The sequence below is a fragment of the Mauremys mutica genome, chromosome 8 (assembly GCF_020497125.1).
Source record: "Mauremys mutica isolate MM-2020 ecotype Southern chromosome 8, ASM2049712v1, whole genome shotgun sequence".
Classification (NCBI taxonomy): Eukaryota; Metazoa; Chordata; order Testudines; family Geoemydidae; genus Mauremys; species Mauremys mutica.
In genome coordinates this window covers 28,377,627-28,405,617 of record NC_059079.1, presented here as the reverse complement: position 1 = coordinate 28,405,617, position 27,991 = coordinate 28,377,627, and the positions used below count along the sequence as shown (strand labels likewise).

The following is a 27,991-nucleotide window of genomic DNA, read 5'->3' as shown; positions in this document are numbered from 1 at the left end:
CCTCAGCTTGTGACCAAACGCCTGAGCCCATCCAGTCAGAGATTTTTCCAGGTTTCTGATACTCTGCTGGCTTCCTTGACTCATATCTGTCTCCATAACTTTGGGTTCATTTAGGTTAGAACATAAGAACAGCCATACTGGGTCAAACCAAAGGTCCATCCAGCCCAGTATCCTGTCTACCAACAATGGCCAATGCCAAGTGCCCCAGAGGGAGTGAACCTAACAGGTAATGATCAAGTGATCTCTCTCCTGCCATCCATCTCCACCCTCTGGCAAACAGAGGCTAGGGACACCATTCCTTACCCATCCTGGCTAACAGCCATTAATGGACTTAACCTCCATGCATTTATCTGTTTCCTAGAGACTGGCTCCATGGGGTCTCACAAACTGGAGACGGTTACTGTGGGTTTGTCTTTAGTATAGCTTATGTACATACTCCACAAACTGAGCATTTGAGCTTGTTCCAGAATCTGGGATGAGCCTATGTTGTGAAAACTGAAATGCTCAGAATAGCACATGCATGTGAATGGACACAGGGTGCTAAAATTAAATTAACCCAGTGGTTCTCAAACTGGGGGTCGGGACCCCTCAGGGGGTCACAAGGTTATTACTGGGAGTTGCGAGCTGTCAGCCTTCACCTCAAACCCCGCTTTGCCTCCAGCATTTATAATAGTGTTAAATATATAAAAAAGTGTTTTTAATTTATAAGGGGGGGGTCGCACTCAGAGGTTTGCTATATGAAAGGGGTCACCAGTATAAAAGTTTGAGAACCACTGAATTAACCCCTCTGGAGCCTCAGGGAATGCAGGGGATGGGGGTCTCCCTTGGTAGGTTTGGGAAGGAGGTAGGTGGTATAGGATATTGCTCTTCTCATGTGATCCCTCCCCCAGTGGCTAATTTTAAATGAAGCTACCCTCCCCTGACATGAATCTCCCTATGGCACTGAAATTAAATATAGACTATAATTTGGCATTTGAGAAGTGAAAGGGATGGTAGCCCTAATGGAAAAGCTCACAGCTTGGCTCTTATGCAAGCCTCAAACTGCTGAATGAGCTTTAGGGTACGGAAGGCTGTGCCTCCCAAACAGCCTGGCCCTGCCCCCTATCCGACCTCCACCCACTTCCTGCCCCCCGAATGCCCCCCTCAGAATCCCCGACCCAGCCTGCTCCTTGCCCCCTCACCATCCCTCAGAGACCCCACCCCCAACCACCACCCCACTCCTGCTCCCTGTCCCCTGACTGCCCCGACCCCCCCCTGCTGAGTCCTGACAGACCCCCAGAACGCCCACACTCCAACCCCCCATTCCCTGTCCCCTGACCGACCCCCCAATCTCTGGCCCCTCCCTGTGCCCTGACTGTCCCTGGGACTTCCTGCCCCTTAGCCAACCCCCCCGGCCCTGGCCCCTTACCCTCGGCTCTCCCCTCACCCGGAGCCTCAGCGCATCAGGAGCGTCCCTAGACAGCTGCAGCGTGGCTCCGGCGGGGCCTGAGCTCCTTCCCGCTCAGAGCCGGGTGGTAAGGGGGAGGGGCTGCGAGCTCCAGGCCGAGTGGAGGGAGCTGAGCTCAGCATGGAGCTTGCAGCCCCACCCCTTTACCACGCGGCTCTGAGCAGGGCAGAGCTCAGGGACCCCGCTGGAGCCATGCTGCAGCTGTCTGGGGACGCTCCTGGATGCGCTGAGGGAGAGGGGTGGAGACGGGGTGGGGTGGGGTGGGATCGGGCTGGGGAGGGAGCCTCAGCCATTCTTGTGGGGGCCCCTGCGGAGCCCGGGGCAAATTGCCCCACTTGCCCCCCGCCCCGGGCGGCCCTGTTTTAAATAAACATTCACATGTTGAATAAAGGTTCAATTCCTTGTAATTTCTTGGAAGCGTATACTTACTCTCTGTCTGAAATATGGGAACTTGAGATCTGTTTATAGAAAGAGATGGTGGCGGAGGAGGAGAAATGTATTGACTTGAATACTCAAGACGATTTACATTATTCTTATCTGTCTAGAGGCAAATGAAAAGTATATAAATGCATAATATTGACCCTTGAATACTTGTCCTGTATTTGGAGAAATGTTTCTAATCAAGTTAATATGCATGAGGGGCCAAACTCAGCCACCCCCTTAATCTGTACTGAGCAGTAAGAATGCCTGGGTGAATGGGAGGTCTGAATTTGACTAAGCTTTCTTTTTGTGTGTCATCAAAATAAAAGTTTACTAAGCTCCAGTCAGTCAGACCTCTGCAAACCAAAAGAAAGCAGTAGGGTTGCAGAGGTATATCTGATGGTAGAATTTAGCTGAAAGAACTTTAATTTCTGGTGATGATGCATGAGAAGAAAATAACCTAGCTTCTTTCTCAGATCCAGGTTGAATTTTAGGGCTGAAAGAAAAACAAATCTTTTTACTTGTAAACTGAGAACATTTTATATAGAAATCATTGAGATACAACATGAAGCTCCACAATGCCAATTTTATAGAATCACATTTCAGATAACTTTTATGAGATTTCCATTTCTCTTACACATTTCTAAGAGATATCCTTTGATACTGTAATGAATCTTTCACTATCCCTGAGAAATGTATTGAATTCAAAGATTTCATCAAATATCAGGGTTGCAAGGGACCTCAGAAGGTCATCTAGTCCAACTGCCTGCTCAAACAGGGCCAATCCCCAGACAGAATTTTACCCCAGTTCCCTAAATGGCCTCCTCAAGGATTGAACTCATAAACCCTGGGTTTAGCAAGCCAATGCTCAAACCACTGAGCTACCCCTCCCTGCAATTGTGGTAATCTTTTTTATTATATAGCTTTCTTCTCATCAAGTGATAAATATATTTATGTGTGGTTATCTTTTATCATTAATAAAATTTTAAAAGAATGTAAATATGTGTTTTCACACACTCTGTCTGTATAATTTCTGATAGTATAAAAATAACTTGTACTAAAAGTCACTCTTCGTAGACAATCCAGCTGGTGTGAGGTTCCTTCTGACAACTAACAATCATTTCCTTTAAAAAAACAGAACTTTAAACTGCTGTAAAGTAGAGCTGTGTGAAAATAAAAAAAAAAGTGGGAAAATTTGTAAAAATGTATGTCAAATATTGAAATTTTCATTTTTTTCCCAGCTAGCTCTACTCTAAGTATAGCAGAAGTCATAAGAGCAGCCTTTGTGTTGTCCAATTCCTTTCATCAGATTCTACAAAAAATAACTAACGATCAAGTCACATCACTGCAGAGGGCCCACATGAGCTCTAATTTCCGAGTTTAAGTGGTACTCAGGATCTCAGATGTGTCTTTTGCACAGTTTCAACAATGCTCTAATTTTGGCTTTATAGATATACTATACCGGTTGTTTTCAGAAGTCTCAACATACGTGGTTTTTTTATAATATACTTCAATGGCATTTGTATTTGAATGAGGACTTCAAGATATTGCCAGTAGGAAATGGATACTAATTACTAAAATGCAGCCAATGTCAATAAATCTATATTTATCGTGGGTAATGAGCAGGACCAAACTCAGTTAAGATTTAAAAAATATTATAATAACTAGTAAATGTAGTCTCTATTAAATGAGACAAGCTGCTAGTCACTGTAATGCCTGCTTTTGAGGGGTTCATTGATTGCTTAAGCAGTTGTTGATATTTTTCATTTGCAAATTTGTTTCAGAGCAGAATCGACTTTTTTCAATTATACTGAAACCTACATTTGAATAGTGCATCTCCGTAACCTGAGCCAGCTGTACTGAAAATTAGGAATTTTCCTGCTAGGAGGAATGGATCTATTTCTTTATACTACCACTAATATTTTATCTTTGAAAACATACCTTATCATTCTGTTTGATACCAACGTCAGTCACAGATTCTCTAATTCCAGGCTGCTGAGGGCTGAAGATAAAATCAAAGTACCAAGTAAAAATTAACTTAAAAAACATAAATTTGTCTTAAATTTAATTAAAATGTATATTTTTCTCCTCAATTTCATTTAATCGAAGTATTTAAAGATGTTTCCATTAATGAACTATTTTGTCAGTACTAACTCCGCACTATAATTACCTTTTCTTATTGTGCAAATATTCCTTGTCTCCATCTTCCAATGATTCTGGAATTCCGGAATCCCCTGTAGTGTTTCTTCCCATCCTGATAGCTTTTAGATTGCCTCTATTTTCCACATTTGCAACCACCACTATAGGGATTTCTTCTACAGCAAAGTACAGAATATTAGGCAACATATACAATATTCAAGGGTCCCTTTGGACTTTACTAATGGCCCACCAAAAGAACCAAGTTAAAATAGGCCTTCTTAGCAGCATTAAGAAAAACTGGAAAGTTCACTGTTTTGCTTTAGGGAAAATAAAATGAAACTGTCAACTACACTGCATACAAATATGATTTTGAACATTTCCTGATTTTTCATTTGAAAAAAGATAATCCAGTAATTTATACTTCCAGTGTCTGACTTCAAAGGCAGATTCTGATTTTGTCTAAATCAAATCTATATATTCTCAATGTTATTAAAATGAGTGGCAACTACATTAAGATCCAATGTTCAAAATGAAAATATTGATTCAGAGGATGCATTCCTTTCAAACAAAATACAATCTTATATCTTTGTATAATTAAAGAATCTTAGAGTTTTTGAAAACATGTGAAAATGTGCAACATTAAAAGAGGGATGGGATTCTCTGAACCATCATTTTTTTCCATTATAAAACAGAAGTTTGGCTAAAACTTTGATAAGTATCCAAACCACTGGGTGCTAATCCAAATTACTGGACATCCAGGGGTTTGCCTAAATTAACATTTAGTAGTGCCAGTGCACTTGAAAACTTGGAATATTATTGCATCTAGTAGTTTCTCAGTAGAAGTTTTATCAACTAATGCTAAGGTAGGACAATGTAAGGTTTTTATATTTGACTGTAAAACTCTTTTTATTAAGTTTTTGAATATTGTATTAATGATGTGATTTAAAACTGTAATTCCATCAGAATGGATGCTGAACAAAGAATGAATTAGTACTTTCTTTATTATATCTTCTTCAGAAATGAAAGACAAAAAGATGGTCATAGGCAAGCTACTAACGTTACATCAGTTGTCACTTACAATCCAACTATACCCATTTAATCAATTATTTCCTTTTAATCGGGTAGTGGAGTAAGGTATTAGACCATTCTGAAGAGACTATTATAAATATTGGCTTCCAGTACTCAGCAACCATTCAGTGTTAGATGAAAATGTGTAGCTGACAGATCTCTTTCAAAAAAACATTTTCAAATCTGGCATATAATTGTTATCTTTATTTTTGCTTTAATCCCACCCACGCCTTTGTACTATTTCCATTATAGTCTATTCAGGGAAAATGTTCAATTCTCAGTTTTAGGAGTCAAACTCTTTAATACTGTAAAAGCAAATTAAAAGTCTACTTTGGAGGACAGTCAAAATATTTTCCTTTTCTGAGTGTTACGAGCATGGCTAAATGTAAATTGCAGTAGATATGGTTAACCATGAAAACTGAAGTGAATAAAATTACTTTCCCTGTTATATTCTAGTTCAGATTTTGATAAAGGATTTTAATAATGTATTGCTCCTAATTATCATATGGAAATAAAGTCTTTTCATGCAAAAATCCACTGAGCATGTTTAAGTATTTCCCTGTATCAGTAGACAGAGATGAAGGAAGGCTGCAGATCTCTGAAAGTTTTTTCTGGGAGAATCTTAAAAGGCTTTCATTTTAAAGTGTAAAATAGCTCAATAAAGTAGCTGTCTATAGATTAATTGTGCCTCGATATCACAGGTTAAAAATTTTGGGTCCCATCTTTCAGTTCTCAGGCAAAACTTCTACTGAGGTCAATGGGAGTTTTGACTGTAATTTGTGCCTGATCCAGAACCCATTAACACCCATAGCTTTTAGATCTTTAGACCTTTTCTGTAAATGACATTGCCAGAAAATAACTAAAATCTCACTATGTATTTGACAAGGTACATGAGGAAACATTTGTGCACTGTGGAAACTAAGATATTAGTGTACCCACAAAAATATATTTGTAAGTCAAAATTTTGAAAGTCAGGTGTCTAAAATTAGGCTCCTAAATCTATAAGGCATCTGAATAAATTATTTTGATTTTCAGGGATGCTGAACATCTACACTGAACTCTTTGGGTGTTGCAGGTGCAATGGATTTAAAAGCCTAATTTTAGGAACTTGTGTTTGAAAATGTTGAAGAAATCATATCAGTCAAATAGGGAACAGGAAATACATATATGTGAAGGAAAAATGGGACAATTGGACCTTGTGTATTGACAGAAACCCATATTTCATGCCATAGATTAATAAGGATAGACCATTACAGTAGGAGGCATATGGTGTAAAAATTATGGATGAAAAAGACGGTTACTCACCGTTGTAACTGTTGTTCTTCGAGATGTGTTGCTCCTATCCATTCCATGTAGGTGTGCGCGCCGCGCGTGCACGGCTCTTCGGAACATTTTTAGCCTAGCAACACCGGTGGGCCGGCTGGGCGCCCCCTGGAGTGGCGCCGCTATAGCGCTAGTTATATACTCCAGCCGGCCCGTCTGCTCCTCAGTTCCTTCTTGCCGGCTACTCCGACAGTGGGGAAGGAGGGCGGGTCTGGAATGGATAGGAGCAACACATCTCGAAGAACAACAGTTACAACGGTGAGTAACCGTCTTTTCTTCTTCGAGTGATTGCTCCTATGCATTCCATGTAGGTGACTCCCAAGCCTTACCTAGGCGGTGGGGTCGGAGTGAGACGTGGCAGAGTGCAAGACTGCGGAGCCGAAGGCTGCATCGTCTCTGGATTGCTGCACCAACGCGTAGTGGGAGGCGAAGGTGTGGACAGAGGACCAGGTGGCCGCTCTACAGATGTCCTGAATGGGGACATGGGCCAGGAAGGCGGCAGACGAGGCGTGCGCTCTCGTAGAGTGAGCGGTAAGACGGTCAGCTGGCACCCCAGCCAGCTCATAGCAAGTTCTGATGCATGCGGTGACCCATGAGGAAATCCTCTGAGAGGAGACCGGCTTGCCTTTCATACGTTCTGCAACCGCTATGAACAGTTGTGGCGAACGCCGGAAGGATTTTGTCCGATGTATGTAGAACGCAAGGGCCCTGCGGACATCCAGGGTGTGCAGCTGTTGATCCCGACTCGAGGCATGAGGCTTCGGGAAAAAAACGGGAAGGAAAATGTCCTGATTTACATGGAAGGCTGACACCACCTTAGGGAGGAAGGCCGGGTGAGGCCGAAGCTGGACCTTGTCCGCATGAAAGATGGTGTACGGAGGACCGGCCGTCAGGGCCTAGAGCTCGGAAACTCGCCTTGCTGAGGTTATTGCGACGAGAAAAGCTGTTTTCCACGACAGGTGGAGCAGTGAAGTCCCACGAGCCTGCCCAAGACCAGATTCAGGTCCCAGGGCAGAGTCGGGGCCCGCACTGGTGGGAACAAACGCTCAAGACCCTTGAGGAAGCGGGAAACCGTAGGATCGGAGAAGATGGATCGGTGACCGACGGGTGGCCTGAAGGCCGATATCGCTGCCAGGTGCACCTTTAACGATGAGACCACCAGACCCTGTTCTTTAAGCGACCAGAGGTAGTCCAGTATCGTTGGGATAGGGACGACGAATGGATTCAGATCTTTCTGGTCGCACCATATGGCGAAGCGCTTTCATTTGGAGAGGTAGGTCGAGCGAGTGGAGGGCTTTCTGCTCTCCAGCAGGACCCGCTGGACCGCCGCCGAACAGGTCCGCTCCGCGCGGGTCAACCACTCAGGTACCAGGCTGTCAGATGGAGGGAATGCATGTCCGGGTGGCGGAGCCTGCCGAAGTCCTGCGTTATCAGGTCCGGCCATAAGGGCAGAGGGATGGGATCTCGTACCGATAGCTCGAGCAGCAGAGTGTACCAGTGCTGTCTCGGTCAGGCCGGAGCGACGAGTATGAGGTGGGCTCTGTCCCTCCGAAGCTTGAGAAGCACCCGATGTACGAGCGGGAACGGAGGGAAGGCATACAGTAGGTGACCCGTCCAGGGGTAGAGGAATGCGTCCGACAGGGAGCCCGGGGCGCGACCCTGGAGCGAGCAGAACTGGTGGCACTTCCTGTTCTCTCTGGAGGCGAACAGGTCTATCCGGGGAAACCCCCACCTCCGGAAAATCGTGTGAACCACATCTGGGCGGAGGGACCACTCGTGGGACAGGAACGACCTGCTCAGACGGTCGGCCAGCGTGTTTTGCACCCTGGAAGATAGGACACCACTAGGTGAATGGAGTGGGCTATGCAGAAGTCCCACAGTAGCATCGCCTCCGTGCACAGCGGAGAAGATCGGGCTCCACCCTGCTTGTTGACATAAAACATCGCCGTTGTGTTGTCCGTCAACACCGCGATGCAACGCCCCTGGAGACTGGGGCAAAAGGCTTGACAGGCGAGGCGAATCGCTCGGAGCTCTCTGACATTGATATGGAGGGAGAGCTCTCGGGGCGACCAGAGGCCTTGGGTGTGCAGGTCGGCTAGGTGCGCTCCCCACCCCAGCTCTGACGCATCCGTGGTCAGAGTGGCCGATGGTTGAAGAGGGCGGAAAGAGACTCCGGCACACACGACTGCTGGGTCCAGCCACCAAGTGAGCTAAGCGAGTGCTGGCTTCGTGGGCGTGACCACCATATCGATGGAGTCGCGGTGGGGCCGGTACACTGACGCGAGCCAAATTTGAAATGGGCGAAGGTGCAACCTCGCGTACTGAGTGACGAACGTACACGACGCCATGTGGCCTAGAAGGCGGAGGCAGGAACGCACTGTTGTCCGTGGGAAAGCTTGTAGGTCTCGAACTAGAGAGACCAGAGACTGATGCCGAGGTTGGGGCAGGCAGGCCCTGGCCAAATTGGAATCCAGGACCGCACCGATGAACTCCACTCTTTGCGAAGGGGTCAACATCGACTTCTCGGCATTTATCATGAGCCCTAGACGCTGAAACAGGGCTAGGACCGTGGCCATGTGGGACGCCACCAGTTGGCGGGATGGTCCTCGGACTAGCCAGTCGTCGAGATAGGGGTAGACATGTATCCGACGACGGCGGATGGCCGCGGCCACCACTGCCATGCACTTGGTGAATACCCTCGGCGCTGTAGAGAGGCCGAAAGGCAGCACTGTGAATTGGTAGTGCGTATTGTTGACAACGAAGCGCAGGTAGCGCCGATGAGGAGGGTAAATGGCGACATGAAAATACGCATCCTTCATGTCGAGGGCGGCAAACCAGTCTCCCGGATCCAGGGAGGGAATGATAGTCCCCAGGGTTACCATGCGAAACTTGAGCTTGATAAGGTATTTGTTGAGCTCTCGGAGGTCGAGTATGGGTCGTAGGCCTCCCTTCGCCTTGGGGATTAAGAAATATCGGGAGTAAAATCCCCTGCCTCGCATATCGCTCGGCACCTCCTCTATAGCACCCAATCTCAGCAGAGACTCGACCTCTTGTAGGAGGACTTGCTCGTGAGAGGGGTCCCTGAAGAGGGACGGGGTGGGAGGGTGGGGGCGAAACAAACTGAAGATGGTAACCAGACTCTACCGTGCGTAGCACCCAGTTGTCCGATGTAATCTGGGACCACGCCGGGAGGAAGTGGGAAAGACGATTGAAAAATAACGGGGAAGGATCCAGAGGAGAGACTGATGGGCCGTCCTTGGGCGTCCCATCAAAACGCCTGCTTCGGCCCTTGGGGGGCCTTTGAAGGCGCCTGGGACTGGGTACGCCGATTGCCCGATGGCCTACGGCGGTTTAGTCTGCCCCTGCGTGTATTATCCGGCCGAGACCTGGACTGATTGAACGGCCGAAAGGGCTGCTGCCTGAAAGGCCTCCGTTGTGTCGCAGGCGTATGCATGCCTAGCGTACGGATGGCAATGCGCCCATCCTTAAGGGTCTGTATCCTGGAGTCCGTTTTCTCCGAGAATAAGCCCTTGGTATCGAAGGGCAAGTCTTGCAGAGTATACTGGACCTCTGGCGGCAAGGTGGACGATTGCAGCCAGGAGATCCTTCTCATTGTCACTCCCGATGCCAAGGTCCTGGCTCCGGAGTCTGCAGAGTCCAGTGAGCCCTGAATGGAGGACCTGGTAGCTTTCTTGCCCTCTTCCAGCAAAGCTGAGAACTCCTGCCTGGAGGATGTTGGAACCAACTCCGTAAATTTAGAGAGGGCTACGAAGTTATCGTAAGCATAGCGGGCCACGAGAACCAACTGATTTGCTATGCGTAGTTGGAGGCCGCCAGCCGAATATACCTTCCGGCCCAACAGGTCCATCCTGCGCGCGTCTTTAGACTTAGGAGCCGGCGCAGGTTGCCCATTTCGCTCCCTGTCATTCACCGACTGTACCACTAGGGAGTCCGGGGTCGGGTGGGTGTACAGGTACTCGTACCCAGTCGGGGGTACCGAGTACTTCCGCTCCACTCCACGGGCAGTGGGAGGGATGGACGCCGGGGACTGCCAAAGTGTGGTGGCATTTTTCTGGATCGTCCGAACAAACGGTAGGGCCACTCGCATGGGGGCCTCCGTTCCGACCACATTAGTGATCGGGTCCTCGTCCTCGATGACCTCCGCTACCGGAAGGTTAACTGCTTGTGCCACCCGACGAAGGAGGTCCTGATGGGCACGTAAGCCAATCGGTGGGGGATCGGATGACGAAGATCCCGCCACCGCCTCGTCGGGCGAGGAAGACGAGGACTGGGCCTGACCAATAGGCAGAGGCTGAGGCTCGTCCATGGGGTGTGAGGTCGCCGTCTCCACGGGATGTTCCGTCTGCACCGGCGGCGGTGGAACCCCAACCGGAGGCGATGGAGGGGGCCTGCTGACGGTGGCTTCCGGCACCCCATGGTCAGAAGGCCCCTGTCGCGGGAGGAAGGGGGCGCCTTGAGCCTCGTGACCCGCCCAGGGGGTCCAGAAACCCCATTGCTGGGGACCCAGGTCTTGTCCTTGTGGGTCCGCGCGGTAATCTGCACCGCTGCCGTCGTGTGAAGCGACCGACGGTTGGCGGGAAGGCCACGGGGGGGGCAGAGGCGCTCAGAGACTGCGCCGTCGATGCCACCAGTCTGTCTGTGGACGGTGCCGTGTACCGGTGCCGATCGTCTCGGTGCCGGGAGCGGGAGCGGGACCTTCGACCGCGAGAGTAGCGGGAGGTCGACCGCGATCTCGATCGTCGTCGACGGGAGCGGCTTCGAGAATGGCGTTGGGAGCGGTGCCGGGATCCGGACCTCCCTCGGTGCCGACGGTCCGGAGAGCGGGACCGGGACCTGGAACGCCTCCAGGAGTACAACCAGTACCGCGATGAGGAGCGGTACCGGGACTGCGACCGGCGCCGAGAAGGAGAGCGGTACCGTGATGGAGACCGGTGCCGTGACCTTGAACGGCGGGAAGGTGACCGTCTCCGGGATCGAGACCGGGAGCGGGACCTGGATCGCCTCCTATCCCGTTTGTCAGGGGTGGCCGGTCGTACCATGGCCGGTTTACCCACTGACGGAACAGCCCGCACCGGCGGTGCCGGGGGCCGGAGGCTCGGTGCCTCTGTTAGCTCTATGAGCTCCCTCGCCGTCGAGAACATCTCGGGCGTGGACGGGAGAGGCAGCTCGACCACGGCTTGCACCGGGGAGCGCGGGGGTACCGGACTCGACGGCCCAGCCGGTGCCGGAGTTGACGGTACCATGGACGGTCCGTGCGCTGTCACGGACGGTGCCGAAGGCGCCGCTGCTGGCTGCTGGACCGATGGTCTCGGCGTAGCAGTCTCTACAGCCTTGGGCTTAGGCTTCCGTTTCCCAGATGGTGAATGGGAACGGTGCCGGGGCTTCGGTGCCGGCTGCTTCTTAACAGTCTCGGTACCGGACCGGCCGGGGACCGCTGGAGCACTCCGCACCGAGGACGACGCCGGAGCCGGAGGAGTCGGCACCGCAGGGGTAAGCGCCGACTCCATAAGGAGCTGCCGCAACCTAATGTCCCGCTCCTTTTTAGTTCGCGGCTTGAACGACCTGCAAATGAGGCACTTGTCTGGTCGATGTCCCTCGCCGAGACAACGAAGGCAGGCGTCGTGGGGGTCCCCAACGGGCATATGCCGCTGGCAAGCCGCACAGGGCTTGAATCCCGGTGTCTTGGGCATACGCCCGCACTGGATGGGAAAAGAGGGGCTAAGCCCCCCTAATTCCCCCTAATCTAACTACTAACTACTCAACTAACTCAGTTTAACAACTAACTATATACACTAAATACAAACTAGAACCAAGGTGAGCTAGGTAAGTGGAGGACGACAAGCACTCCACAGTTCCAACTGCCGTCACGGGCGGGAAGAAGGAACTGAGGAGCGGACGGGCCGGCTGGGGTATATAACTAGCGCTATAGCGGCGCCACTCCAGGGGGCGCCCAGCCGGCCCACCGGTGTTGCTAAGCTAAAAATGTTCCGAAGAGCCGTGCACGCACGGCGCGCACACCTACATGGAATGCATAGGAGCAATCACTCGAAGAAGAATCCTGGCCTCACTGAAGACAATAGGAGATTTGCCGTTGACTTCAATGAAATCAGGATTTTAGTTATGGATTGTAATAAAAGTTTACATTTACCACCTGAAGGTTCTAGTATATCTGATCAAATGATAAATTCCAGATTGGAAAGAAAACTTTCTTAAACTTAAATTAAGACTGTAAACATCTATTAATTACGTACGGGAACATTTTGGTTCAGTCAAAAATACCTAGCCTTGAAATTAACCTAGAAATTCTGAAAAACATGGAAGCTTACCTCCCAATCTCTTCATTTCAAACACTAATAGATTAAAACAAATTCAGAGTTTCGAAACCAAACCATTTTGGAATTATGATGAGCTAAACAAATTCAAGAAAACGTTCAAGAAATAAACTCACTTCTTTTTTCAATCTTATTTCCCAAAGGCCTTTTCCATTTTGCTTCAAAAACTTTCCAGAAAAATTCTACCCCAGCATAAAACAATGGCTGCAAAATTTCAGGTAGATTTTGCGGAAAATAGGAAAGCGGAAGTCAAAGTGTTTTTTATAACAGAACACTGGCTTCAAACTTTTTAACTACTATTTCTCCACAATAAAATTTAGAGTTTATGCTGAAATTCCATTAATTTACATAACTGGGCCTATATATTGCAAGGGTCACAAAACAGTGGATGCAGTTAGACCATTTTACTGTGCCTTTGGCACAACAGGGTAAGGTGAAGGAAAGAACTGGATTCCTTTACTTTTGTGATTCCAAATCATTCTTATAACATTGTCTGAACAGTTTTTATAGTGAAATTAGAGATTTTTTTTATTCTTGTTTAGCTTTATATGCCCCCTTTCTAAAAAGTAGCCTTAAAGAGAAGATGATTGAATTAATCATACCTTTTCTTCCAGAGGGAATGGGATTTTCCTGAGTCTCATTGTTCTTGGCTTGTTCAATGCTCTGTTTTACATGATGACCTGAAATAGTCCCTCTGTCTTTCTGACTCCACCTAAGTGTATTAGATTCGTTCTGATCCTGGCTTAGATGATTTTTCTGAGCACTTTCCAAAGATGTAGGATTTTTTCCAGACTCCCATTTTGTGGGATTTAAACTACTTGGTATGCGGAGAGATCCATTGGATCCAATTTGATCTGCATTACAATTGACCAGTTTTACATGGGAAAAGAAATACACAATTTTAAAAGTGCTCTTTAAAATGTTAATAATCATACATTTTATTTTCTTCAGAGTCCAATAGCTGAAGACCTTTGAAAGCTTTAGTAAATGAAAACAAACTAAAAGTGATAGTCACAAAAGAGCAACACATCCCAAATATGTCTCAAAGCAAAACAGTAAGGAATAAGTATAACCAGACCACATACACAAAATTAAAAGGAAACAAACAGATTTTGAGCTTCCTCTAGATGACACCAATACAGAAAGAGAGAATTTCACGGTTATACAGGCCCCTCAAAAGAAGTGTCCCCGCTTCCTAAACTCAGTGCTCTCAGTGGAGTTCATGGTCACAGTACAGAATCTCAGACCATACAGATCTTGGTGATAAACAACAGGTCAGGGACCAAGGCTATAAAACATCATAAGACTTATTGGTTGTACACCTTGCCAAGTTAGCATATTACATCAGTTTCAGATCTTGTGCAATCTGTTTTACCAACCATGCTGCCTATGCAAGAAAGGCTCTCAATGAGGACCCAGGGATGGAAAATAGGTGGCACAAATTACACACCTGCTGGATTTCTCAGGCTGCCAATTCAACCCCTGCACATCCCAGTGAAAATATCCCTCTTCTGCTTCCAACCAATTGTCATTTCCCTAATTTGAGCCTTCTCAGGGAAGAAAATGGGATTGTGCTTGTGACGCTGACAGACCTGCTCAAATCAAAGCCATAGGCCAATTCACTTGTGTGTGAATATCAAATAAATGTTACGTAGGCTAGGAGGAACAGGACAGTTAACTTGTGTGTGGATATAAAAAAATGTTAATATTATTGTCTTCACTTATTTGTAACCCGTTGAATGCCATCACATTACATTATGTATATCCCTGTACTTAATTAACCCTAGATCAAAAGTGTATGTTAGTATTAAGATGGGAATTTACTTGATGAAAACTAATGAAGGATTGTTTCTGGCTGTCACAATGTGTTTACATTACATTTATCCATCACACAAGTTTGGAGGCTTGGAAATATAAAAGACTGCTAACTTCAGAGCATGGGTCATTTTGTTTGACAATGGATATTCACAGACTCTGTTTGCGTTTAATCAACAAAGGCAGAGCCCATGCTGCAAATGAATATGGCTGCCAGATGGCCTTTCCTGAAAAGATGCTATAAGAATGGATCCAGGGATAGATCCTGTATCTAGGGTTGTCAAGCATCTGGTTTTTGATCGTAATGCCCGGTTGAAAAGCGACCCTGGCGACTCCGATCAGCACTGCTGACCAGGCCATTAAAAGTACAGCTGGCAGCGCAGTGGGGCTATGGCAGGCTTCCTGCCTGCCCTGGCTCCAAGCAGCTCCTGGAAGTGACTGGCATGTCGCTGCAGACCCTAGGCAAAGGTGCGATCAGGGAAGCTCTGCACGCCACCCCCGCCCCGAGGGCCACCTCTGCAGCTCCCACTGGCTTGGAACTGGCCGGACATGGCAGCTGCCTCCAGGAGCAGCATGGAGCCAGGGCAGGCAGGGACTATGACTTAAGCCCTGCTATGCCATCGACCAGGAGTCGCCTGAGGTAAGCGCCACCTGGCTGGAGCCTGCACCCTGAACCCCCTGCCCCCAGTTGGAATCCCCTCCCGCACCCTAACTCCCTCCCAGACCCTGCACCCCAACCCCCTACCCCAGGTCAGAACCCCCTCCCACACCCAAAAACCCTCCCAGAGTTCGCACCCAGCACTATGTTGGTGGGAGATGCTCGCCTGCTGAAATAGCAACTGTCACTCGTTGAGTTGGTTTTATTAAGTTGATGAGAGATCTCTCTCTCATTGACATAATGTGGCTACACAACAATCTTACAGCAGCTCAGCTGTATCAGTACACCTGTGCTGCTGTGAGCTTGTAAGTGCAGACATGGCCTTAATTAGTTTACTACAGAAATTGGCTTCAGCGTTGTCTTTGGTGAGATCTGGAGTACCAGTTTGACCTGGGTAAGTGATTGGCCCTTTGGGGTTGGGAGTAACCCCTAATGTGATGTGATATTTGGTAGAGTGACCAATATCATAAAGTCCAGTTTGTCTGGGTGGCAAGGTAGGGGGACTGTTTGTGACTCCAGGGTAAGACTAAGGGTACGTCTACACTACCCGCCAGATTGGTGGGTAGCGATCGATCTATCGGGGATTGATTTATCGCGTGTAGTGTAGACGTGATGAATCGATCCCCAATCACTCTCCTGTCGACTGCTGAACTCCAGCAGTATGAGTCTCATAGCTGAAGTTGCATATCTTAGATTGATCCCCCCTCAGTGTCGACCAGGCCTAATATAATGATCCAGGCAGGCATATATGTTACTGGCTTGGTGAAATCTAATTATAGATATACCACCAGTTTGGGATGTCTGCCCTGTTTTCTGACAGTCTGACCTGAGATTGGCACTCACGGTTGTGAACCACTTCAGATAGCATGACATTTTTTTTTTCAGCTTCCTTATAAAATATAAAGGCCTGAAACAGCAAAAGAAACATCAAGTCTGATCTTCTCTAGCTTTGATGGAGAACATGTTGGAGGTCTCTCATATTTATTGTGAGGTTTCTCATCCCTTAACTCAAAGAGCTGTGTGTTAAATATTTGAAAGAGATCTTTTCTTCCCTCCTTTTGTAGAGTATTTTGGTTTAAGTGTGTGTTAGCACCAAAACAAACAACAAAGTTTTAAATCTCAATTAATCAAGTTTTAACGACATGACCTCCCAGATGTCATAACCATACCAGTTCTCCGGCTGTCCACAGTCTCTCCCAGAGGAGAAAAAACCTGTATTGTAATGTAAAAATTAATCTGAAAAAAAAAACATTAAAGAAATACAATAAAAATCACCCTTTCAGGCCTACTTTGTGCATTCTAATCAGGCAAAAAAGAGCAGAAATCCATTTCCCTCCTTTTACAAGTCAATCTGAACAACAACAAAAATCACCAAATGCAAAGTACAAAGAAGTAAATTATTTGACCATTAGTATAGTATAGTTAGGTGAAGGAAATGGCTTCATCTTCAGATCTGAATTTGATCATTTAAATCAGTCTTCTTCTAACATTATTTTAACAGGTTTGGATTTGTTTGGGTTTTTATAGTGTAATTGGCCATTTTCTTTTTCAGTTCCTGTTTAGGTCTGTACCAAAGTATCTCATTCTCCCTTCCCCGTACTAGTTAAATCTTACCTTTCCTTCTATGTGGAATCTGTTTTCCCCGAGTCCTGTTGTTCAGGCTTTGTTCAGGTTTTATGTGCAAAACTGAAATCATTTCTTTTTCTGTCTCACTCCATCCTAAAGAACTAGAATCTTCTTGATTCTGCATGAGAGTATTCTTCTGTGGACTTTCTAGAAATGTTGGACTTTTTTCAGGCTCTTTCTTTGAAAGATTTAAAGTACTTGGTCCATGGGGAGACCTACGGGATTCTGCATTAAAGTGCTGTGTATCTGGAGTTGCTGATGATGAATAAGCAATTTCTAAGTGGTCCACTCCAGGGAGTAAATATAATTCGGGATGAAGTGCCTAAAATATGTCATATGTTAATTAGACAAGGAAGAAATAAGTGACATGAAGTGCACACTTAAAATGATAACTTGAAAATTATATGATACATACATGTGGGGGAGCAAATAACTTGAGTTTCAGTTCTGTTTCTTGCTTTGCCTTCACCTTGGAACATAAAAAAGCAAGTAAAATCAACAAAATACTTCCATAAAAGGAATGCAGCATACCATTCCATTTGTATGTTATTTTCTTTGTAAATTACATATGACAAATTACATTTATTACACTAGCACCTTGGGTGGGAAGAACATAGACAACAACTCTCTGTTTTCTGACATGACATCTATTCATTTGTACTTTTGTCAGACTCCAAATGTGTGCTATAATCAACCCAACAGGAGTGTGTGTGTATTTTTATAAATATCTTCACCCCCTTACGTTTTCACTTAGGGCTTAAAGGACCTGAACCAATTCCCAGCTGAAGTCAGTGGAAAGACTCCCTTTTGACTTTGTTAGGAGTTGGATTAGGCCCAGTCTGAACAGGAAGTGTGTGTTAAGTAACATGGTCCTCTCAATTCAATTCTTAAAACAAAGCAAATATTTTAATGTAGAAAAAGAATCCACTGTCTCTCCTGCTGACTTCTACTGTGCTTAAGGAATTCTTTATTAGTTGTCTTGACATCTTTGGCTACATCCTTTTCAGATTTTTTTCACTTAGTCCTTATAATAAACAAAATCTCAGGTGATCATGCATATTTAAGAGCATATTTGAAATCAGTGTGTCTTATGGAGAATAAGAAATCTGAACTTCTATTTAACCCCGTCTTTAACCAATGAAATACATTCAATTAAACTAAATATGACAAAATTCTGCTCTCAGTTACTCAAAGGCAATAACATCGATTTCACTGTCTACAGTCAAATTATTTAAAAAAAAAAAAGTTAACATGTTTTCCTAATTCAAATGTTTTCCTAATTCAAATGCCCTTTACTTTGTAAGAAAGGTGCAGCTCTTGGAATAGCTTACATTGTTACTGTTGTGAAACAGCAGAACTGAAAAACTCAGCAAATATTTGATCACAGAGATAAAAATACAAGAGGTTACCATGACCCCAAACAAACAGGAAGATTATACCAACTGCATACGACTACTTTAAAATTCACAAGATTAAAACAATATTTACAGCTTGGTGCTAAAAATATCCAGTTATCTATGCTAGGATATTTTAATTTTCTAACTATTAAAGAAAAAATACTTTATTAAATATCTGACAATCTCAGCAGAGCAGGGTAAAAACTTCTCTGTTGTGCTTCAGAATAGTTTAATGGGAGAAAAAGTATAAAATATTGCCTAATATCCAGTTTCAAAAAAATGCAAAAGAAGAAATCTAGGGAAAATGCAGAAATAACTTACCACTGCTAGCTTTTTCCCTATATGTTTCAGAAATATAAACTTATCTGCAACAGCATCTTCACCCAGGAAGTCTCCAAGCTGCTCCCGCAGTGCTCTCAATGTGACATGACGAGGCACCCTAGAACACCATTATTCATTATTACATTTGTAAGAAATGATGATGGCTATTTAGTTTGCAATGTGAGAGTGTGCCTGAAATCAGAGCCGGCTCTAACTTTTTTGCCACCCCAAGCAAAAAAGAAGCGCGGCACCGCCGAAACCCCTGCCCCCCCGAGCACCACGCCACCCAAAGCCCCGCCCCTGAGTGCCACGCAAGCCCCCGCCCCCTCAGCGTCGCTCCGCCCGAATCCACGCCCCCGAGCGCCGTGCAAGCCCCTGCCTTCCCAGCGCCACGCCACCCGAAGCCCTGCCCCTGAGTGCCATGCAAACCCCGCCCCCTCCAAGCGCCGCGCCAAGCCCCTGCCCCCCTCTGAGCACCGCGTCCCTGCTCCCCCCAGCGCTGCGCTGCCCAAAGCCCTGCCCTCCCGAATGCCGTGCCCCCGCCCCACCGACTGCCACGCTGCCTGAAGCCCCACCCCCGAGCACCGCGCCGCCGAAACAAAAACAACCCCTCCAGCGCTGCCCCCGACGAACCAAAAAAAACCAACCAAACAAACCAAAAAACCCGAGCGCTGCCCTGCCCCAAAGTGCCGCCCCAAGCACATGCTTGGTCGGCTGGTGCCTGGAGCCAGCCCTGCCTGAAATGTTGCATTTCCAGATCAGACAGGCTTAGTGTTTCAAAGTCATGATGGTGTATCACAATATGATGATACTGTGAATCAAATGCGATCACACCGCCAGCTGAGAAGTGTTCACATCTCTCCATACAAAAAGCAAAGGGGCAGGACCTGCAATTTGAAAAAGGTGTGGGGAACACTTTTGCTTGTCTGATACTAGAAGAAAAAATTACTGGGAACTACAACGAAGGTATCTGTGCAAAAGACAGAGTTTTCTTGGTGGCAGGCCCAAAACTGCAGAATCAGTTCCCCTAGGAACTAAGGAGTATCACAGATGCTCTCTAAATGCAAAGTGCATCTTGCCTTCTCTAATAGAAACATATAGGTATGTGTGTGCACGTGTATGTGTGTTATTAAACAAAATACTCTACAGCACATACTTCTTCCCCAGAGAAAGATGAGAGAACAAAAATATGTGACAGATGTTTATCATGTTAGTAGATAAATTGGAGAAAGACCAGAGGAGAGTAACAAAAATGATTAATGGTATAGAAAACATGGCCTACAGAGAAAGATTGAAAACATTGGGTTTGTTTCATCTGGAGAAAAGAAGATTCAGAGAGGACATGGTAACAGTCTTCAAGTATGTAAAAGGTTGTTATAAAGAGGAAGGTGATAAAATGTTCTTCACTGAGGACAAGACAAGAAGTAATGGGCTTAAACTGCAGCAAAGGAGATTGAGGTTAGACATTAGGAAAAACTTCCGAACTGTAAGGGTAGTTAAGCACTGGAACAAATTACCTAGGTTGTGGAATCTCCATCACTGGAGGTTTTTAAGAACTGGTTAGACAAACACCTGCCAGCCACAATCTAGATAATACTTAGCCCTGCCTCAGTGCAGGGAACTAGACTAGATGACCTATCAAGGTTTCTTCCAGTCCTACATTTCTATGATTCTATGGTGCTTAATGCGCTACTGGAAGGTACTTAGGCCTGGTCTACACTAGAAAATTAGGTTGTTTAACTACCTTGGTCACAGGTGTGAAAAATCAACACCCCTGAGCAGCGTTGTTAAGCCGACCTAAAACACCCCTGAGCAGCACTGTTAAGCCAACTTAAGTCCCCCTATGGACAGTTGTAGATTGATTGAAGAATTCTTCTGTTGACTTAGCTACTGCCTCCTGGTCCTGGGGAGGTAGCTTACCTAGACTTACTGGGGAATCCCTCCCATCGGCATAGATAGGGACTACACAGAAATGCCACAGTGGCACAGCTGTGCTGCTGTGACGTTTTAAGTATAGAAAAGCCCATGGATACCAAGGTAGAGTAGAATAGAAATGGGACAGAGCCAACCACATGAGAATGCAAGGTTCTACTTGGGAATTTGGTCTCTCTTTGGTCGGCTGCCTCCTCATATGCTTTGTCTTCACTTGCTGTCCATCCTTCAGGGATAGTTTCTCACAGCATGGGACCTTTTGGGATGGTATTGTAACATGAGAATATTATGAAATATTTCAGATCTCATCTCATGAGCCAGAGCTGACTTTTCTTTTTATTTCCTTGTATATTCTAAGGCTAAACAGGTAGGCTAGAAAATTTCAATTTAAAAAACAATGCTGTTATTTAATTAGAGCACAAGAGTTTATCTGAAAATAGACACATTTACTATTTTTGTCTTTCATTCATGTAGAAAAAAATCTAATTTTACCTCAAAATTTTACCTCAAAAAGAAAATATTCATTCTTTGTCTAAATCTTTGAGTGTCAAGATTTAGCTATCAGCAAATTTTTGCAGCCCATATAGCAACTCCTGAAAATAAAGCTAGAGCATATAATGCAAATACAGATACAATGTTCACTGCAACATCAAAACAATACCATAATAAACATTTGATATGTTTACCATAAGCTAAACAGGTACATAATTTCATACCCCCAATTTGTGTGCAATACCCACACTCTGGGTTGCTTTGCTATTTTAAACTTGATTTCTACATTGCAAGATCTCCATCAATGATTAGTTTTCTTCTCAAAGCACCACAAAGAATGTGAGAGCATATTTACTTTGGCATCCCTCCATGCTTTGTAAGGAGTTCTTATTGGGGCTCATGTGACAAGGACAACTAGCTATCTTTTTGGTATGCAGAGGGCTTACAACAATGCAAGTGAACATTTCATTGTATTAGACTGCTTGGTACCTATTACCTTTAGATCATTTTGATCTTCTGTAACTTCTCTGCACCCACAGGGTTCCTAATGGCTGTTCTTGTGAGTAAAGACTATAGTCCCCTTCCTTACCTGTGATCACAGACTAGGGCTCAATCCTGCTTTACGTGGGAGTGCATTGGGTTTCAGCTGGTCATTCACACCAATATTACCTGCCTTCAATAGGAAGTCAGGGGTAACATTCTTTTAAAGCATGCCAGACAGTGTCTTTTTTCAAGTTAAATTAACTATAACTTTCAGTTCTGTTTCTTAAACTCATTAGACTTTTAGTGGTGAAATCAATGGCAAAACTCCCATGACTGCAAAAGGGCCAGGATTTTATCCTTAATATCTTGTACGTTACAAAAGAGAAAACATTCAGAAAATAAAAAATGTTAAAGGTTAATCCTTTGCTTTCTATTGCAAGGTCTGGTAAAAATATTTTAGAAATTTGGGCCCTGATTCTGCAATGAGCTCTGCCCAGGTAGACCCCTATGCACGCATGGAGCCACATCAATTTCAATGGGTTCCAAGCAGAGCTCATTGCAGGGTTGGAGTCTAAGTTACACAAAGGACAATAAATATGGACAGGCAAACATTCCAATTGTATGAACTACCCTTGTGGAATTCATGTTGCTGTCTAACCATCCGTCCAACATCATGTCTTTTTAAAAGGAAGGCACTCTCTTCTCTCTCTCTTGCTAATTCCCCTTTTGGAAATGAATTTTAGTGGTCCAGAATCTTGGCTATGGTGGAGCTAAGTTTGGTGTAGCCCAAGAAAAGCAAAGATGGCTGTGTGCCAACTTTGTGTCTCCTGGATTCTGGAAGCGACCACAGAACAGGAACCTCTAGGGCTGTTCTAGCTGATGCTGTGCTGCAATGGTTCCCTATAGAGCTATCCAGCTGCACGGATTAGCTGAAGCACTGTATAAAGGAATTACTCACAGGCACAAAGTTAAGCATGTGCAGGGGCGGCTCTAGGTATTTTGCCGCCCCAAGCATGGTAGGCAGGCTGCCTTCGGCGGCTTGCCTGCGGGAGGTCCCCGGTCCCACGAATTCGGCGGCAGCCTGTGGGAGGTCTGCCGAAGCCGCGGGTTCAGCAGACCTCTGCAGGCATGCCGCCGAAGGCAGCCTGCCTGCCGCCCTCGCAGTGACTGGCAGAGCGCCCCCCGTGGCTTGCCGCCCCAGGCACGTGCTTGGTGTGCTGGTGCCTGGAGCCGCCCCTGAGCATGTGCATGTGTGTATGCAGGATTGGGGCCTAAAGCAGCATTTTCCCCCGTTATTTAGCAATTACTCACCTTATAAATCCAGCTGAAATGAATTTGCTAGTAAGATCTGCAGAAACTGTATTTAATGTGAAGTTCCACACTTCTTCTGGGACATAAAAAACATGAAGCTCTACCAACTAAATGCAGTGAGAGAAGATTATCTCAGTTATAGATATACAGTAAGCATTTAAGTAATATATTATACTTCACCCTGTGCCAATATTTATAACTCCACCAACAAGATTCATATAACAAAAAAAACCCCCACATGGCATAATATTCATAAACCACTGCATTGTTCATTCTCGTGTATGTTATATTCTGTTGTTCTATCCTGTCACTGTCTTGTTAATTTTGACTCTAAACTCTTTAGGGAAGGTATTGTCTCTAATTCTATATGTGTACAGTGTCTAGAACAATGAGGCAGCTTGACTGGTCCCTAGGCACTATCATAATAAAGATGATAACTGAATATGCCTCAAAATGCTTTTATGGACATGTCATATTTCAAACAATTCGATCCAAATTAGATTAAACATATACATGTTTTTAATGCACACAAGGCTTTTACTTGGTATCAGTGAACTAGTTATTTAAATAACAACATTTAGACTTGCAGAGTCAGGCCTTGTCTACACTACAAGACTATTTCGAATCTACTTAAGTCGAATTTGTGGATTCGACCTTATGAAGTCGAATTTGTGTATCCACAGTAAATACACTAATTCGAATTTCTGAGTCCACAGTAACGGGGCTGGCGTCGACTTTGGAAGCGGTGCACTGTGGGAAGCTATCCCACAGTTCCCGCAGTCCCCGCTGCCCATTGGAATGCTGGGTAGAGCTCCCAATGCCTCCTGGGGGAAAAATGTGTCGAGGGTGCTTTTGGGTAACTGTTGTCATTGAACCGTCAATCACGCCCTCCCTCCCTGAAAGCTCCGGCGGGAAATCTGTTCGCGCCCTTCTCTTGTCGGTTACAGCGCGTACGCCACAGCACTGCGAGCATGGAGCCCGCTGCGATCATCGCTGCACTTATGGCCGTTGTCAACTCCTCGCACCTTATCGTCCACCTCTTCCACAGTCAGCTGCTGAGAAATCGTGCGAGGAGGCTCCGGCAGCGCAGTGAGGACAGGAATTCACAGAGTGGCGCAGACCTCTCACAAAGCAGGTTACGCCACGCCGTGGAGATCATGGTGGCAATGGGTCAAGTTCATGGTGTGGAACGGCGATTCTGGGCCCGGGAAACAAGCACGGACTGGTGGGACCGCATAGTGCTGCAGGTCTGGGATGAATCACAGTGGCTGCGAAACTTCAGGATGCGTAAGGGCACTTTCCTTGAACTCTGTGACTTGCTGTCCCCTGCCCTGAAGCGCCAGGACACCCGGATGTGAGCAGCCCTGAGTGTGCAGAAGCGAATGGCCATAGCCCTCTGGAAATTTGCAACGCCAGACAGCTACCGGTCAGTAGCGAACCACTTTGGCGTGGGCAAATCTACCGTGGGGGTTGCTGTGATTGAAGTAGCCCACGCAATCGTTGAGCAACTTCTCTCAAAGGTAGTGACTCTCGGAAACGTCCAGGACATCATAGATGGCTTCGCCGCGATGGGATTCCCAAACTGCGGTGGGGCTATAGATGGGACTCACATCCCTATCCTGGCACCAGCCCACCAGGCCAGCGAGTACATTAACCGAAAGGGCTACTTTTCAATGGTGCTGCAAGCACTGGTAGACCATAGGGGATGTTTTACCAACATCTTCGTTGGGTGGGCGGGCAAGGTTCATGACGCGCGTGTGTTCAGGAACTCTGGTCTGTTTAAATGCCTCCAGGCAGGTACTTTCTTCCCGGACCACAAAATAACGGTTGGGGATGTGCAGATGCCTACAGTGATCCTCGGGGACCCAGCCTACCCGCTAATGCCCTGGCTCATGAAGCCCTATACAGGCGCTTTGGACAGAGAGAAGGAACTCTTCAACTACCGGCTGAGCAAGTGCAGAATGGTGGTGGAGTGTGCTTTCGGACGTCTCAAGGGGAGAAGGCGGAGCTTACTGACTCGCTCGGACATCAGCGAAAAGAATATCCCCGTAGTTATTGCTGCTTGCTGTGTGCTACACAATCTCTGTGAGAGCAAAGGCGAGACCTTTTTGTCCGGATGGGAGGTTGAGGCAAATCGCCTGGCTGCAGTTTACGCTCAGCCAGACACCCGTGCCGAGAGAATATCCCAGCGGGAAGCGCTGTGTATCCGGGAGGCTTTGAAAGCAAGTTTCCTCGGAGAGCAGGGTAACCTATGACTCTCCACTTGCTTTCAAGAGAAACTGACCCTGGGCCTGTGTCTGTATGTGTCGATTTCGATCTGCGGTTACATACCCCGTTCTCCAAGTTTCCCCCACTTCCAAAGCACGTTTTAAAGCAAATTAATTGTAACACTCATTATTAATAAATCTTTGTTTTACTTTGCATTTCTGTTCAGGTGTTGAAACATGGACGCATACTGTGCTGGGCACGGTGTGCACTGATGTACAGACCGCTTGTTCCATAGAGGAATGACATCCTCCTGCTCCTACATAGGTCTCTGGGGTGGGGGACGGTTGCAAGTGGTTGTGCATGAAGGGGAGGGATTGCAGGAAGGGGTGGGTTTGCAGGAAGGGGCGAGTGGTGCCTTCTTTGGATAGGGGTTTGGATGACGGCAGTGGGCTGCGGGTTTGGGCGTAGGAAGGGGTGAGGGGTGTGGGGGAAGGGTGAGTATCTGTCCGTGGATGAGGGCTCTTGTTGGGGCTCAGGGCAGCGGAGAGGCTCGGTGCTACGGTGGAAGTGCATGGTAAGGGCAGCGTGCGTTAACATTAAGGGGGTGGCAGGCGCTAGGACCCTGGACAAGCATACACATCACAGAATGACCCGGGGCAGCATACACCACACAGAGTGACCCTGGTGCCTACTGACTGCAGTGTGTGTGTGCCCTGCAGTTGATCATGGCCCCAAGTCTGTACCCTGGTAATGTAGGCTATACCGTGCAATTATAAATCCCCTCCCTCCCCCCATACACAAAAAAATCCTCTGACACGAAAGACGTGACCGAAACAGTGAATAACAGCAAACAACTTTTAATAATCTAATACACAGTGGGGGGATGAAACTTGGATTTGGGACTGGGTGAGCCTGTAAGGGAAGCACTTCTACAAATTTATAGTGTGAGAGGTGTGTGGTACATTAGCGCTATGCAGTGGTGCAGTGACAGTTCTCACGGCCCCTACCGCCCCTCCGTCTTGTACTTTTGGGTGAGGGGGGGCAGGACTTCTTGGCGGGGGAGGGCGGTTGCAGATACACTGCAGGGGGGCTCTGTCCTCCTGCCTGCGGTCCTGCAGAACATCAACAAGGCGCCGGAGCGTGTCCGTTTGCTCCCTCATTAGCCCAAGCAGCGTTTGAGTCGCCTGCTGGTCTTCCTGCCGCCACCTGTCCTCCCGTTCGATGTGTGTGCGATGCTGTTGACATAGAGTCTCCCTCCACTGTCTCTGCTCTGCCGCCTCGGCTCTGGAGCAAGCCATCAGTTCCGCGAACATCTCGTCCCTAGTCTTTTTCTTTCGCCGCCTAATCTGCGCCAGCCTCTGCGAGGGGGATGCCGGGGCAGTCCGGGAAAGAGCCGAAGCTGTGTGATGGGAAAAGTAACTGATTTCCTTGAACAGATACATGTTTGCGAACAGTGAACACAGTCTAGTCAGTTTCTCTGAACAAGACCATACAGGGCAACAAGTCTCACGAGATCTCAGGACAAGTTCGAGATTTCGGAATACGCTCTCATTGGCTGCGGCATTGCACAGGAGAGCGGACAAGTGGGGAGAGACAGCTGAATCCGTCTAGCAGACAGTCCTGGTAAGCCTTACAGTACATTCTGCTTATCAGTTAATGGATAGCTGTGCCCTCCCGCTAAAGGCAATCTGGAAATCATATACTCTGACCCTTTTCCAGCCACTCCCGCCAGTGCACGGGAAAGATCAATGTATGCTTTTCCTATGTGGCCTACAACACGTGGCTGTTAAGCGAGGGTCATTGTTATGCAAAGTAAAAGTCAACCATTCACAACAGTAACAATATACTAATTGCCCTAATTAGATGCAGCATTTCATGAACGAGATCACCCTGAGGCGGGTCCCTCGGAGTCACAAAGAGCGGATGCTAAGGGAAGCCCTGCAGAGACCAGGACCATATGCGGCCATGCTTGTGGAGGCGATGATTCCCATCTACATAAGGATGTCCTGGCGCGGAAGAGTGTGCTTCCATGGAGCACCCAACAAGGCACCTCTCCCCAGGAAGCTCCTGCGGAGGCTTTTCGAGGACCTAAATGAGACCTTTCTTGAATTGTCCCTGGAGGATTATTGTTCAATCCCTATATGTGTGGACCTACTTTTCATATAGTTTTTCATTGAAAATTTTATATATAGTATTTCTATTTTTTTATACCTGTTTTATAAAAAATAAATGTTTACATGTTTATAGCACTTACCGCCTGATCCTTCCCCTGATTCAGAGTCCAGGTTAACGGCCGGGGAGGGTTGGTAGGGGATCTCTGTGAGGGTGATGAAGAGATCCTGGCTGTCAGGGAAAGCGGTATTGTGTTCGCTGTCGCCTGCGCCGTCCTCCACAGACCGTTCCTCATCTTCCACATCGGCGAACATCGAGGAGGAACGGTCCAGGTTCACTATGCCATCCACTGAGTCCACGGTCACTGGTGGGGCAGTGGTGGCAGACCCACCTAGAATGGCATGCAGTGCCTCGTAGAAGCGGCATGTCTGCGGCAGGGCTCCGGAGCGTCCGTTTGCCGCTCTGACTTTTTGGTAGCCTTGTCTCAGGTCCTTGATTTTCACGCGGCACTGCATTGCATCCCGGCTGTATCCTTTCTCTATCATTGCTTTGGAGACCTTCTCGAAGGTCTTTGCATTCCGCTTGCTGGAGCGCAGCTCCGACAGCACAGCCTCCTCGCCCCACACACCGATCAGATCCAGGACTTCTCGGTCTGTCCATGCTGGGGACCTCTTTCTATTCTTGGATTGGCCGGACTCCTCTGCTGGAGAGCTCTGCATCGTTGCAGGTGCTGCGGAGCTCGCCCCGATGTCCAGCCAGGACGTCAGATTCAAAGTGCCCAGACAGGAAAAGGAATTCAAATTTTCCCGGGTCATTTCCTGTGTGGCTGGTCAGAGAATCCAAGCTCGGACTGCTGTCCAGAGCGTCAACAGAGTGGTGCACTGTG

General features: G+C 46.9%; 1 protein-coding gene across 8 annotated transcripts in view; it reads right to left on the bottom strand.

Moving 5' to 3' along the window:
• The window catches only part of SPATA1 (spermatogenesis associated 1), a 55,889-nt gene that overhangs the window by 17,934 nt on the left and 9,964 nt on the right, over nt 1–27,991 (bottom strand). For 7 of the 8 annotated variants that reach the window (XM_045027992.1, XM_045027991.1, XM_045027985.1 and 4 more), the window contains 8 exons: nt 22,786–22,892; nt 18,568–18,685; nt 17,265–17,318; nt 16,838–17,171; nt 13,353–13,604; nt 4,038–4,182; nt 3,809–3,869; nt 1,877–1,988 (listed from right to left, as the gene is read on the bottom strand). In XM_045027992.1, the coding sequence (XP_044883927.1) occupies nt 1,877–1,988; nt 3,809–3,869; nt 4,038–4,182; nt 13,353–13,604; nt 16,838–17,171; nt 17,265–17,318; nt 18,568–18,685; nt 22,786–22,892 (1,183 nt within the window). The remainder of the gene's footprint in view (nt 1–1,876; nt 1,989–3,808; nt 3,870–4,037; nt 4,183–13,352; nt 13,605–16,837; nt 17,172–17,264; nt 17,319–18,567; nt 18,686–22,785; nt 22,893–27,991) is intronic. The other variant, XM_045027990.1, reaches the window with a different exon arrangement.